This window comes from Stegostoma tigrinum, chromosome 29 (genome assembly GCF_030684315.1).
Source record: "Stegostoma tigrinum isolate sSteTig4 chromosome 29, sSteTig4.hap1, whole genome shotgun sequence".
Lineage (NCBI taxonomy): Eukaryota > Metazoa > Chordata > Chondrichthyes > Orectolobiformes > Stegostomatidae > Stegostoma > Stegostoma tigrinum.
In genome coordinates, this window is record NC_081382.1 from 31,702,947 (window position 1) to 31,717,975 (window position 15,029).

General features: G+C 40.5%; 1 protein-coding gene across 4 annotated transcripts in view; it reads left to right on the forward strand.

The window, feature by feature from the left end:
• The first annotated feature begins 5,102 nt into the window (after positions 1-5,102).
• cntrl (centriolin) overlaps positions 5,103-15,029 on the forward strand; it is a 112,796-nt gene continuing 102,869 nt past the window's right edge. For all 4 annotated transcript variants that reach the window (XM_048558653.2, XM_048558651.2, XM_048558652.2 and 1 more), the window contains exons 1-3: positions 5,103-5,214; positions 12,671-12,966; positions 14,150-14,283. In XM_048558653.2, the coding sequence (XP_048414610.1) occupies positions 12,741-12,966; positions 14,150-14,283 (360 nt within the window). In that variant the 5' untranslated portion in view covers positions 5,103-5,214; positions 12,671-12,740. The remainder of the gene's footprint in view (positions 5,215-12,670; positions 12,967-14,149; positions 14,284-15,029) is intronic.

Sequence of the window (15,029 nt, forward strand, 5' to 3'; positions counted from 1 at the left end):
CTCTTTACAGTTGCTGCCAGACCTGCTAAGTTTCTCCAGCAGACTGTGCTAGTTTCAGATTTCCATCATCTGCAGTATTTTGCTCTTTTTAAAATGCAGTTGCAGCAAGCCATGAAGAGGGCGAATGGAATATTAGCCTTAATTGCAAGAGGATGAGTACTGAAGTCTTCCTGTAAATATACAGAATCTTCATTAGCCTATACCTGGAATACTATGTGTGGTCTTGGTCTCCTTATCACAGAAATTTCATTTATTATTGTCACATGTACAGAGATCCAGTGGCAAGTACTGTTTTGCATGCTAACCAGACAAATCATACCTTACATAGTACATCAAAGTAATAGCACAGAACACAGAACATAGCATAACAGCTACAGAGAAGGTACAGAGAAAGATCAACTCTGTGAGAGGTCCTTTCATAAGACTAATAACAATGGGGAAGAAGCACTTCTTGAACCTGTTGGTGTGTGTTTTCAAACTTTGTATCTTCTGCCTGATGGAAGAGCGTATAACTGGGGTGGGAGGGGTCTTTGATTTTGTTGGTTGCTCCCAAGGCAGCAGGAAGTGTAGGCGCAGTCAAGGGCAGGAAGGCTAGTTTTTGTGATGAACTGGAGTGGGTTCACAACTCTGTAATTTCTTGCAGTTTTGGGCAGGGCAGTTGCAATACCAAGCTGTGATGTATCCGGTTAGGATGCTTTCTCTGGTGCATCTATATAAATTGTAAAGAGTTATTGCGGGCATGCCAAACTTCCTTCACATTCTGAAGAAATAAAGGTATGCTTTCTTGATTGTAGTATTGACATGGATGGACCAGGGTAGATTGTTGGTGATATCTACTTCCAGGAACTTGAAACTCTCGTCAACCTCCATCTCAGCACCACTGATACAGATAGTGGGATTTATTCCATTCCACTTCCTGAACTCAATGGCCAGCCCCATTGTTTTACTGACTTTCAAAGATAGACTGTTGTCTTTACACCATGCCACTAAGCTGTCTATCTCTTTCCTGTACTCTGCCTCATCATTGTTTGAGATCTGACCTACTATGGTGGTGTCATCAGTAAATGGAGTTAGAGCTGAATTTGGCCACACAGCCATGAATGTATAAGGAGTATACTAAGGAGTTGAATACGCAACCTCACAGGGCATTGGTGGTGAGGATTATTGTGGAGGAGGTGTTCTCACCTATCCTTACTAATTGTGGTCTGCGAATCAGGAAGTCAAGGATCCAGCTGCATTCAGGGGAGCAGAGTTCCAGGTCCCTAAGTTTGCAGATGGCTCTGGTTGAAATTATGGTGTTGAAGGTGGAGCTAAAGCCAATAAAAAGAAGTCTGATGTAGGTATCCTTGTTACCCAGATATTCAAGGGATATGTGTAGGTCCAGGGAGACGGCGTCTGCTGAGGTCCTATTGCAATAGTAGGTGAATTGTAGTGGATCAAGGCAATCTAGGAAGCTGGAGTTGATATGAATAATTAGTAACCTCTCTAGTAGCCCTTCATAATGATGGATGTCAGAGTTACCAGATGGTAGTCATTAAGGCACATTGTCTGATTTTTCTTTGCCACTGGGATAACAGAGGTCTTCTTGAAGCAGGTGGGAACCTCACATTATAGTAAGGAGATGTTAAAGATGTCTGCAAATACCATCGCCAGTTGTTCTGCGCAGGATATGAGCACACAGCCAAGAGACTCCATCCAGGTCAGTCCCTTTCCATGAGTTCACTCTCCAGAATGCCGACCTGACATCTGCAGTGGCGCCTGTGAGTACAAAGTGCACCCTAGGCTGTCAGGGCTGGTGACATCATTTCACTGAATTTCTATTCGAAACGAGCATAGAATGCATTGAGCTCACTGGGGAGGGATGCATTGTTGTCAGTGATTCTACTCAACTTTGTTTTGTAGCCCATTATATTGTTGTAAGCCTTACTACAGTCAACATGTTGTTCACATGGTTAGTTTGGGACTGTTGTCTAGTCTGGCATTGTCTCTTGGCGTCCATGATATCTTTGTGAAGATATCCGAAGATATTTCCAGACAAGAAGTGCAATAAAGGTTCACTGGACCTCTTCCTAGCATGGTGGGACTGTCCTAGGAAGAGAGGTTAGACATTTAGGTCTGAGATGTGGAGCATTTATTTTACTTAGAAGGTTGTGAACCTTTGGAATTTTCTACCACAGAGGACTTTGAATATGTTTCAGGGGGAAATTGATATATTTCTGATTACCAATGGTATACAATGTTATAGGGATGGGATAAGTGAAGGCACTTGAATATTCAGTCTTCCATAATCATTTTGAATGGTGAGGCAAGCTTTACAGGCTGAATGGCCTATTCCTGTTCCATGCCTTATTATTCTTGAACTTATCTGAAATCCAGTCATATATTTGATTCTCTATCACTCCCTGTTTGCGACCATCATGTACTCACTCAGCAATGTGTTTACTCCTTTTGTTTTTTAGTTCTACTCCTTCCAAAGTATCTTCCCTCTTCATTGCTATAATTGATTCCTTGATCAACTTTGCAAACCCCTCTCCCCTACTTCTTCCAACTTCCTTCTATCTTGCCATTAATGCTGACCGGCTGGTCCTGCCCAACCTCTAGCAGATCTCCGTCATAGCTATATCAACATATATAAATGCTTATCAATGCCCTTAGCTCATCTACCTTGATCCTCAAACCCTTCATATTAAAATATGCTGCATTTAGCCTTGCCAAATTCACTTCTTTCTTATCTAACCTATACTTCATTTGCCTTCAAGATTCAATTACTAACATTTTATGTTTTAATTCCATCGCAGCTTTTCTCCCTTCTGAACTACGTACTTGTCAGGATACGACCCTTCTGCCAATCTATTTTAAATTCACTCTAATAATATTAGAAAACCTCCCAGTGAGGATGTTGTTCCTGTTCCTATTCAAATGTAATCCACCCTATTTGTATAGTTTCACTTCTCTCAGAGAAGGTCTCATTGCAACAAGAATCTAAAGCACTCTCTCCTGCATCATCTCTCCAACCACATATTTATCTGCTATATCCTTCTAATCTTGTACTTGCTACTGCATGGCAGCGGAAGTAATGCAAAGGTTAATTCATTTGAAGTCCTGCTTTCAATTCTATATGTAACTTCCTAAAGGTCAAAAGTCACATGGCACTAGGTTAGAGTCTAATAGGTTATTTGAAATCGCAAGCTTTTAATGCACTGCCCCTCATCACTTTATCTGACAAAAGGGCAGCATGCGAAAAGCTTGTGATTTCAAATAGACCTGTTAGCCTATGGTGTTGTGTGACTTTTGGCCTTGCCCACCTTAGTCCAACACGTCCACCTCCACATAATAACTTCCTAAAATCTGCTTGCTGGACTTAATTTCTTTTTCTTCTATGTCACTAGTCCCAACACAGATCATCACTTCTTGTTGCTCCCCTCCCACTTCAGAAAGCCCTGCCACCTTGGAGTAATATCTATGGCCATAGAAGCATTTGGACTATTCCCATCACTAATAGGTCCCCTCCCACTGTTGCCCTTCCACATTTCTCCCCCACTCCGTCCATTCTAGCAGTTGTGCCATCCAGTGCCATGGTCTTGGCTCTAGCTGGCGTCAACAAAGGAAACATCATGCACATGTTTTTCCAAAACTAAAAAACAATTTGTGAGCACGATGCACTCAGAAGATTCCCTCACTACCTGCCTAATTAACCTTTTTCACTGGCATTCAGTCCCTGCGCCTGCGAGTTCCTTAAGCTGTGGGTGACTACATCCCTAAATCTGCAATCCACAAACCTCCCCACAGGAGTTCACTGTATTGCCCCCAGTTGCCACTTATGTTCCAAACACCAGAGATCAAGTTGCTCTAGCCAGAGGCACTTCCTGGACACATCGTCAGACTGCCACATGCACCTATGATTTCCCAAATGATTGCAGGATGTGCATATCTCGGCCTGATCTCCCCAAACATATCTTAACTAAATAAAATATGGATCCTTGCTTTTATTTTACCCTTACACCTACTTAAGCATAGACTAAAAATATATCCACTACCAGTTGGTCTACCTCTCTGTTAGGGACTTCACCTCACTCACTGATTTTGGTAATGCTTTCATGGGGATCTCACCTCGCTCACTCCTCTTCATGCTGCTGACTTTCTGTCTTGAAATCTTCACCTTGGGACTATTGCATTAAGTTCCCGAGCATCCTGCTGCAGGTAATATTTTATTATGCTCCACCAATATTGCCATGAATACTGAAGGCAGAAACTATGCGTTATCTATTTTGTACTGCCTTTTTATTCTTCAAATTATTGCATCTTTCATAAACTACAATCCCAACCGTTTCTCATTTTTGCACCATCGGTGCCTCTTTAACTTGTCTGTCTCCTCTCCAGCTATCTTCTTCTCTATCCATCTTCAATCCACCTTCCCCATTTCTCCCTAATTATTTCAGAACCCTCTCCCCCTACCCATTTTTGATGAAGGATCCAGGCCCGAAATGTCAGCTTTCCTGCTCCTAAGATGCTGCTTGGCCTGCTGTGTTCATTCAGCTCTACACTTTGTTATGTTGGTTTATATATATGATTTTACGCCATTTGTTTTTATGCATCAAACTGCTTTGTTTTTACAGCAAAACTAGCTGGCACTTATAAGCTACCTAAGTGTGATCGACAATGGGTCAGCCTTGTCTGTTGTCATCAGATATTATGACATATTACATCTCAAAGGGGAAATTTTGCCCACAATGAGCCTTGTTCAACTCCAATAACACCAGAAAGATAATCTAAGAATCAAGGAAGGCTAAATTGACCCTATATTCTTATCTGTATTTTTCACATTTACCCCAATTACTCCCACATTTAATTTCCTTTCTCGCCATGTACTTCATGGGTGAAATTGTAGCTCCAATGTCTTCTGCTTTAAAGTTCCCGCGCCTTAAGTTTTTGTTTACACTTCATCCGTTTGTTATATTATCTCGAGCATTAAAAAAAATCTCCAGTTTTCACTTCTCAATTCGCAATCCTTCCTAGCTTAACGCTGCATCTGACAGTTGATGCCGTCGACGTTTGGTTCTCGGAGCAGCGGAAGGAAGAAGCGCGAGGAAACCCGCCTCCCACCCTCTACAAACAAAGATGGCGTCCCCTCACGGCAGTGTCGGCTGTTTTTCCTCGTTTCACCTCTCCTTTACCATCATTATCTGAACTGGCTCCGAGCCGAATTTACCACAGGTACATTCACAGCAAGGGTAACGGAGAGCGTTTTTACATCTTTAAGTTACAATTTGCGGCCCATCAATCTGGTTAATTTCCAAGGGAGGGAGAATGGTTACCATGTCAACGGAAAGCCGATACACAAACTCTTAAAGCCTTCTAGCTAAGTATGGAAGTTCTGATGTTAAACTTTGAAGTGATTGCTTGGAAAATAATAAAAGGTTATTTGAATTGATTTCGGTTTTTCAGTCATTAGCAAGACAGAACCGTTTCTTCTGAATTGCGATATAGGCATGGCACTTCTGCCTCTGGGAGTAAGAGTAGAATAAGGAAGGGGACGATTATGATTAGCAAATTGATTGGTGTTACAAGTGCCACATTCGTTCAGTAATAACCCCGCACCTCTAGCTCGATTTTGTACACCACAAACTTCAAAGACTAGTAATGTGGCCACTATCAGGCAACTGTTGAGAATGATTATGATTAACGATGTAAGACTAAATTCAATAAGTATATGCAGTTTTATTTGTTTTTAAGAGTTTGGGTCAAATTACGAACAAAAACAAAGTTGCTGGAAAAGCTCAGCAAGTCTGACAGCATCTGTGAAGGAGAAAACAGAGTTAACGTTTCGGGTCCGATGACCTTTCCTCCGAACTTTGTTCCTGTATTTACAGCATCTGCAGTTCTTTTGGTTTTTATTTGGGTCAAATTAAATTGTTTAAACCAAATGAGATTTGGCAACAATGCAGTGTTATTTATTATTGGTTAATTTGGATAAGTACATGAATAAGAAATATTTGGAGGGATTTGGGACAAGTGCAGGCAGGTGAGACTAGTTTAAATTGGCGATTACAGTTAGTATGAACTAGTTGTGCCAAGGGGTCTGCTTCTGTGCTGTATGACTTTATGACTATGATTGAAAATTATTTAACTGCTGCCATAAAGTGGTGTAACTCACACTTCACATTTGGAGTGTGATTATTCGTTGACCTGGTGATCTGAAGTTCAGAATTGATTTTGCAAAGTATTGCATTTGGTAATAACTTGAAGCAACATATGTTGAATTAGCTCAATGGTAACATGAGTGACAAAACTCTACACTTTATTGTGGATCAGGGATAAAGCTAATATAACAGTGATATTAACACAAGCTACTAAGCATGTTAAACATCTGAAATGAGGGTGCAAAATGCTGGTAATAATCAACATCTGTGGAAGGAAACTAAGTTATTGATCCATAAAGTTGTACAGAATGGAAATAGATCCTTTGGTCCAACTTGTCCACGCTGACCGGATATCCTAAATTAATCCGGTCCCACTTACCAGCATTTGAGCCATATCCCTCTAAATCCTTCATATTCATGTACTCATCCAGATACCTTTTAAATGTTGTAATTTTACCAGCCTCCACCACTTCCTTTGGCAGCTCATTCAATACATGCACTGCGGTCTGCGTGAAAAAGTTGCCCTTAGGCCCCTTGTAAATCTTTCCCCTCTCAGCTTAAACCTATGCCCTCTAGTTTTGAAGTTCTCTATTCTGGAAAAATGACCTTGGCTGTTCACCCTATTCATACCCCTTGTGATTTTATAAACTTCTATAAGGTCACCCATCGGCCTCTGATGCCACAACCTATTCGACCTCTTGCTATGACTCAAACCCTCCAACCCTGACAGTATCCTTGGAAATATTTTCTGAACCCTTTCAAGTTTAACAATATCTTTCCTATAATAGTGTGACCAGAATTAAATGCACTATTCCAGAAGTGGACTAACCAATGTCCTGTAACATGACATCCCAACTCAAATACTCAATGCACTGACCAATTAAGACAAGTGTACCAAACGCCGCCTTCACTGTCTTGTCTACATGTGACTCCCCCTTCAAGGAGCTATTGTCCTGCGTCCCAAGGTCTCCTTGTTTGGCAAGACTCCCCAGTATGTTACATATAAGTGTATAAGTCCTGCCCTACCTTACCAAAATGCAAAACCTCACATCTATCAAAATTAAGCTCCATCTGCCACTCCTCAGCCCATCTGATCTAGGTCCTGTTATGCTCAGAGATAATTATCTTCACTGTCCACCACTATTTTGGTGTTATCTGCAGACTTACTAACCATACCTGCTACATTCACATCTAAATCATTTATACAAATAATGAAAATTAGAGGACCCAGCTGATCCTTGTGGAAAACTGTTAGTCACAGGCCTCCAATTCGAAAAGCAACCCTCCACCACCACCCTCTGTCTCCTTCTTGCAAGCCAATTTTGTATTCTAATGGTGCTGGATTCCGGGTGGTCTAACCTCAGTAACCAGTCTACCACGTGGAACCTTGTCAAGACCTTTGCCGAAGTCCATATAAACAAAGTCCAATTCTCTGCCTTCATCAATCTTCTTTGTCACTTCTTCAAAAAACTCAATCAAGTTAGTGATGCACGAATTTCCATGCACAAAGCCATGTTGATTATCCGCAATCAGCCCTTGGCTTTTCAAATACATGTAAATCCTGTCCCTCAGAATCCCCTCCAACAACTTGTCCACCAATGATGTCAGGTTCACCTGTCTAGTGTTTCCTGGCTTTTCCTTACCAGCATTCTGAAATAGTGACAAGTTAATGTTTCTGGTTGATGGCTTTCTTATTTGAGCTTGGAAAAATTGAAGATGTAACAGGTTTAAACAAGCTAAGGAAATAAGGGAAAGATCTGAGAGGGAGGAAGTTGGGAGAGATTAATTGCCAAAACAAAGGACAGTGCAGGGCAGAAATGGGTGGTATTGGGACAAGTGAAAGAAATAAAAGATGTGTCTTGAAGAGTTGTAAATTGATATTTTCTTTTCAGCCCACTCAGAGATGATAATACATGCCTTGAGTAAGTGGGACTTGAACCAGGGCTTCCTGACTTGGAGATAGGGACATTACCAGTGCATCACAAGAACCCACAAGGTGTTATTACACACCTCTCGAACAGGCCCTCCTGAACCTGGGCCTCCCACTCCAGTGGTAGGAACGCAACCACTGTGTCACAGGAGGGCCCCTTCCTGGAGTTGTAAAATTTTTATTTAACCTATTTTCCTAATCATCCTATTCAGGGGATGTTATTACACAAATCCATAGCAAGTGGGACTTGGCCCAGGTGCCTCTAGTTCAGGGATAGGGACACTACCTCTGCATCACAAGATGCCCTCACACCCTTAGCCGTTTTCTAGTCAATATGTTCAGAGATGGTGTACACATCGCTAGAACAAGTAGGACTTGAACACAGGCCTCCTAGCACAGCAGCAGGACTACAACTGCCCCACAAGCAGGCCCCTTCCTAAATTTGTTAATCTATTTTTTCAATCAGCTGTTCAGCAATGTTGTTTTACACACTGGAACTTAGTGGGACTTGAACCCAAATCTCTTGGTCCAGGGTCTTGCTCCACTGTGCCACAAGAGTACCCCACTGCCGAGTTATTAACTTTTTTTTATAATCAGCCTGTTTAGAGATGTTATTACACATTTTTGAAACAGGTGGGACTTGAACCCGGGTCTATCAGTACAGAGGTAAGGAGTCTACCACTGTGTCACAAACGAGCCCCCTTAAAGTTCTAATGGAATTAACAATTATGAGTAACAGCAAACAATGGATTAGTGGTTATGGTTTAAAATTGTTGAATCATTTAAGCCTTGAAAACTGTAAAATATGTAATCAGAAGTGGTGGTGCTGTTCCTTGACCTCATGATGAGCTTTATTGTAGCACTGTAAGAGGCAGTGAAGCTTTAGTTTTGGAGGAGGAATTAGACTGTACCGACCATTAACAAAAATCATGAGGGTTTAAAGAGGCCGAACACCTGTTATTACTTTGTTGCAGTTCATGACACCGAAGTCTCATTTTACGTCTGCTGCCTCAAGTAGGATCACAACTATAGTTTAGGAAGCCCTGCTGTAAGGGCAATGAAACTCTGAGTCTTTCTTGCAGCCTGGGGATGTCAATGACCATTCTTCCAAGCAACAAGTCAGGGTTACAGAGAACATAGAACAATACAGCGCAGAATGGGCCTTTCGGCCCTCGATGTTGCACCGGCCTGTGAACTAATCTAAGCCCCTCCCCCTACACTATCCTATCATTATCCATATGCTTATCCAAGGACTGTTTAAATGCTCCTAATGTGGCTGAGTTAACTACATTGGCAGGCAGGGCGTTCCACACCCTTACCACTCTGGGTAAAGAACCTGCCTCTGACATCTGTCTTAAATCTATCACTCCTCAATTTGTAGCTATGCCCCCTTGTACAAGCTGAAGGTTTTTCTGGGACCAGTGGCTCTACCTGTGCTAATTAGGTCCAGTAATTTTGTGACTTGAAGTTGGGCAAAGCAAGGAGAAAGGATGTATGTGATAGTAATTTATTGTCTGTTTAAACTGTGAACTGCACCCGCATTCCCCAAGCAGTGTAATTGTCTATATCAATGTGAGCAGTGTGGATCTTGTTTGTTCGTGATATGCAGGAGATGCTGGCGGGATGCTGTTTGTTGTCACCCTTAATTGTCCCTTCCCAGGATGGTGGCACACTGCCTTCTTGAATTGTTCCGGTTTGTGTGGTGTAGGGATACCAAAGTGCCCATAGGAAGGAAGTTCCAAGATTTTGACCCAGAAGTTGATATACTTTGAAGTTAGGATGGTCTGTGTGGTTCAGAAAGAACTTGCAGGGAGTGGTGCTGCCATGTATCTGCTGCCTTTGCTCTTCCTGGGGGCAAATGTTGTGGATTGGAACTAGGCAACTAGGAATAAGCAATAGATGCTGGCCCAGCTGGAGATGCCTATGTCATATAAAAGAATGAAACAAGACAGTTTGGGAATGGGAAAGAGAACTGAAAACTCTAAGTTATGCATACGATTCAAATGGAGACATTTAATAGAATGGCCTTGTATGTTTAGTCCCCCATACATATAGACGATCCCATCATGAACAAATAATGTAATATACTGAATTGAAAGATGTACAGATTGGTTGCTGGAAGTTTCATCTGGAAAGAGTGTTTCGTGTTTCAGATGATAGAAAAACAATAAGCTGTTACATTATCAGTTTTCGCACAGGAAAGTGCCATGGGAATGGGTGTTGGGGGACATTGACGGGTAAACCAGATTGTTATAGAAGGAATGTTTCCTTGCACAGGTAGAAAAAGGGAAGGAAGGAGAATGTGTTGTTTGGCGTGGAACTGGCTAAGAATGACATTTAAATGTAGAATCTGGTGAAATGGAAAACAAGAATTGGAGGGAACCATACAATCTGGAAAGGAAGAGATGTAAGTAGAAGTGCAGGTAGTGGGACAGATGTAGTTAAAGGCCCTGTTACTAATGGGTGAAAGAAATCCTCATTTGAGGAAAAAGGAAGACGTATCAAAACTATTTGTATTGCAGGTGCATCCTGGAATATTTGTGACAGAGAAATTGAAAAAATGGAATAGAACTTATACAGGAAGAGAGATAGATGGAAGTATAGTCAAGGCAGCTGCTGCAAATCAGTAGCCTCACAATGGATGTTATTTGATAGCCTAACCCAGAAATGAAGATTGAGAAATCAGTAGGTGTACGATTTGAAGATGGATCATAGGTAGGAAACTTAGTTGGTCAACTTTTTCTTGTAGCTCATCTTTCGTCTACCTTTGTTTTCATTGTGTTTTTTTGTGTCATAGGCATTGATAAAACTAAAACAGGAAAACTGAACACGGTTGCTTTTTCTAATGAATGTTTTTACTGGTGAACAGACTATGACTGTGAACATTGGAAATACAGAGACTTTTAATGCTCAAACAGATCAGCTCTGAAGAAGAATTGTAACCACACTCAAAACGTTAATTCCTACTTGCTCCACAGCTGTGTTTTCCCGGCATTTTTTTTGTTCTAGATTTCCGGCATCTGCAATATTTTGCTTTTATTATAGGCCAAATCCAAACTTCATTGAGAGCAAATGGATGCTCTTTAGACTTCTATATTTAAGAACTGTATTCTTGGCCCATGCTGTGGTAATATCCTTACGTCTGCACAGGGAAGTCAACATTCAAGTCCCACATGCTCTTGAGGTGTGTAGTAACATCTCAGAACAGGTTGTTCAGAAAAATTGTTAAATAATTTAACAAAAAAATAACGTCTTATTCTTGGGGACTCTTGTGATACGCATGTGTTCAAGTCCCACCTGCACCATTGTGTTAGAGTTTTTACAGCATGGAAAGAGGTCATTTGGGCCACCCAGAAGTGTGCTGTAACACATCTAGATAGGTTAATTTAAAGTATCTATACCTTCTAATTCAACCATGCTGCGTTTCTCTGTATGTGCTTGAGTGAGCCCCGCATCCCCAAACTAAATAACCACCAGCGGCAATGTATTTGATATATAATTTAACAGTGTCCACCAATAATAACAGTGGAGTTCTTGGGGCCCTTGCAGAACAGTGGCACTGTGACTAGCTTTGATCCTGAAGGCCTGGGTTCAAATTCCATCCGCTCTATGGATGTGTCATAGCACATCTGAACTAGTTGATTAAAAATATCTAACAGCCCCAATCTTGCTGAAGCAGTGGCACGCTGACAATATTGCTGAACTAGAATTAGGATATAAATCAGAAGATTAATGTACTTGAAATAATCTTTGTGGAATTAAGTTACTTTTTTGTTTTCACTTATCTTTATGACTGTGGCTTTTTCTGGGAACTGTCATGCTTCTCAGTTGACAGAGATCTGATGACATGTTCTTGCTCTCAACCTTTAACAGATTCCCTTCTATTAAAGCATGAGTGGACTCATCAGGAAATGAATTGTGACACTGCAAATGTGCCACTCAAATGCTATTGGTGATTCCTTTCCAGAAGATACTCTAGAAGATTGAGAATAGGTCTGACAACAGGTTTATAAATTGTTAATCTCTGTTTAGGGTAACGTAAGATCTGCACTTTAATGCTTTTCTTGTGCTATGAGTTGCAATTTTTAATTTATTTAGGAGTTATACTTTGCTGACTGTATCGTAGCCCAACCCTAATTCTCTTGAGAAGATGGTAGTCTTCTTGAATTTGCAGTACATTTGGTGTAGGTACATCCAAAATACTTTAATGAGGACGTTCCAGGATTTCTACCCAGTGATAGTGAAAAGGTGGCAAAATATTTCCATGTCAGGACTTTAAATGATTTGACAGGGGTTTTGCAGATGATGGTGTGCCCAAGTACCTCCTGCTCTAGTCCTTCCAGATGGTAGTGGTCATGGGTTTGAAAGGTGCCTTCTAAGCTTTGAATTTCTGCAGCGGAGCTGAATTCATCCAGGCAAATCAGGGTATTCTGTTACATTCTGGCCTGTGCCTACATGTAGTAAGATAAATGACATGTTGCTTTGCTGCTGTTAAATTTCAGGGCTATCCACAGAAGTGAAATTAGTTGAGTTGTGCACATCCTGAAGAATATCACTAAAGTGTCTTTACTTATGACTTATTGTTTTCTTGTCCACACAGATTTACCTCAACCTTTCATCGCGTTGCAAAACTTTTATATTTTACCCAATGATTGAATGCTGCAAACACCATGCGAAAGAGAACTCCACAACAACTTGCAGTCACTAGACTGCAAGCATCCAGGAGTAGTATGCAAACTCCAGTATCCTCTGTCTTAACTCCAAGAACTAGATCACCATCCCCAGCCACCAGGTCTCAAACTCCAGATTTGTGTAATCTAAGCGCTGGTGTGCAGAAACTTGACATCATAGAAAGAAGTGAAAATGAATCTGCTGTTGCATACGTTACTGGAAAGAGTAAGAAATTTAAATGTTGCATATTCAAGTCTAGGGTATTAGTTCAGAATTTCTTGGAAACGTGTCATTATAATGATGTGTGTAGATCATCAAGATTGCTGCATTGTGCCAAAGTAGAGAAATTTGGCGCACATAATATAAGCCATCACTTGGAGCACTCCATATTTTCCTGACTCTTTTCAATATTAACACCAGTGACAAATGTGATTGTATGATTGTTTAAATGTTAGTTTTTAGGCTGCTGTGTCACGCGTTATAACTATCGAAAGTTTTTCTTAAATTATTAGAGATGGACTGATTTCCGATGAATAAACAGGATTAGCACTCCTGTAGAATCTAACACTTTTACATTTATGAGAGAGCCCTAAATGAAGGAGACTGATAAATTCCTCTGAGAAGTAATTAGCTGAAGATATAACAGTTAGATAAGGGTTGTCCTGTGTAACTGCATTAAAAGCTGATGTTCATATATAAAATTACCACTTTCATAAAATTATTGGGAAAGCAGCTCATTTTCATTTGCTGTCATCCACTGTGCAATGTAATTTTCAGTACAAATGCAGAAAAATTGATGGCGCTCAATGTGCGAGATAGCGAAAAGGAAAATATATGATCTTATCATTGCAGTAAAATCTGGGCTATGCTATTAATTGTAAGTAATTATTTCAAATTTGTATTTTTGTCTCCCTGTCGTATATGAGTTTCTCTCAAGTTTTAGCAGCGTCAACATTCCTCATTTGTTAATCTTCCCTTACACAAAGGAAACATATTTGTTTTGAATGTAATTCCCACGCCCTGAAACCCAATTCATCACATTTTCATAGATATCATGGTGTGAAGCTGGATGAACACAGCAGGCCAAGCAGCATCAGAGGAGCAGGAAAGCTTGACGTTTCGGGTCGGGACCCGACCTTCAGAAGAAGGGTCCCGACCCAAAACATCAAGCTTTCCTGCTCCCCTGATGCTGTTTGGCCTGCTGCGTTCATCCAGCTTCACACCATGTTATCTCAGATTCTCCAGCATCAGCAGTTCCTACTATCTCTCATCACATTTTCATGTTCTCCCTAATTTCCGAAACTATCTGCTATCTGACTGATACATTCTTTTTCCATTATGTCTTGATGCATGTTTAGCTATGGTTGAAAATTAGATATTAACTTTGAATTATTTTTATCCTTTTCAGATGTACTTAATAAAAACACTGGAGTTCGATACATCACTGAGGACTTAATTAAAAAGCAGTCACGTGAAGAACAATTTAGTTCTGTGCGTTCTCTCAACTTATGTCTGTCCAAGGAAACAGGGAAGAAGTTTAAGGTAGTACTTGAATTTAATTGAAACAGTGATCTGAACATTTTTAAAAAAATTGTCTGTAGAAGTGATATAGTTTGAGTTTCAATAGGGAACCAACACTATCAATATTTTGGCAATAGTCCACAAATTTCTACAAACTGCATAATGCCCTCTGATACCCAGTTCCATCCAGCTTGGTGCAGAATTGTTTTACGTAATGGCTCAATAATTTGAGAATCTTTTGAAAATTGTCTCTGTACAAGCAGACCATTTCCATTTCCACAAACCACAGTTTGTGTGCTGTGGTTACAATTGTTAGCATTCAATTTGTTTGTTTTTTAACTGCTTTCCCAGCGATAACTTGTATGTCCTACCCAATTTAAAGAAAGACTCTTCATAAAATCTGGCTGTTCCTCAAATGCCTGTATGATGACAGTAAGATGCAGAAGCTGTTTTTATTGGCCTTGACTTTATTCAGTAGGAATGGAAATTAACTTATCTTTTAAGCACAAACCCTCTAATTGCTCCGTGTAACTCATTTAAACACCCTGACAGTTGTTGTAATCTGGATTTGGCCGATATCTGTCAGCTGTGATGTTACAATTTGCTTTTCCTCTCGAATTTGGAAGAAAAATTATTTGTGTAAAGTACTGGTCTAGCCGTAAGAAATAGAAAAATAGGCGTTGTAATTATGTTACAAGGAGTGATTAGAGTGTTGTGTGTCAAAGATGGTACATGGAATATTGTGAGTTAGCTTTGTTCAGTAAGAA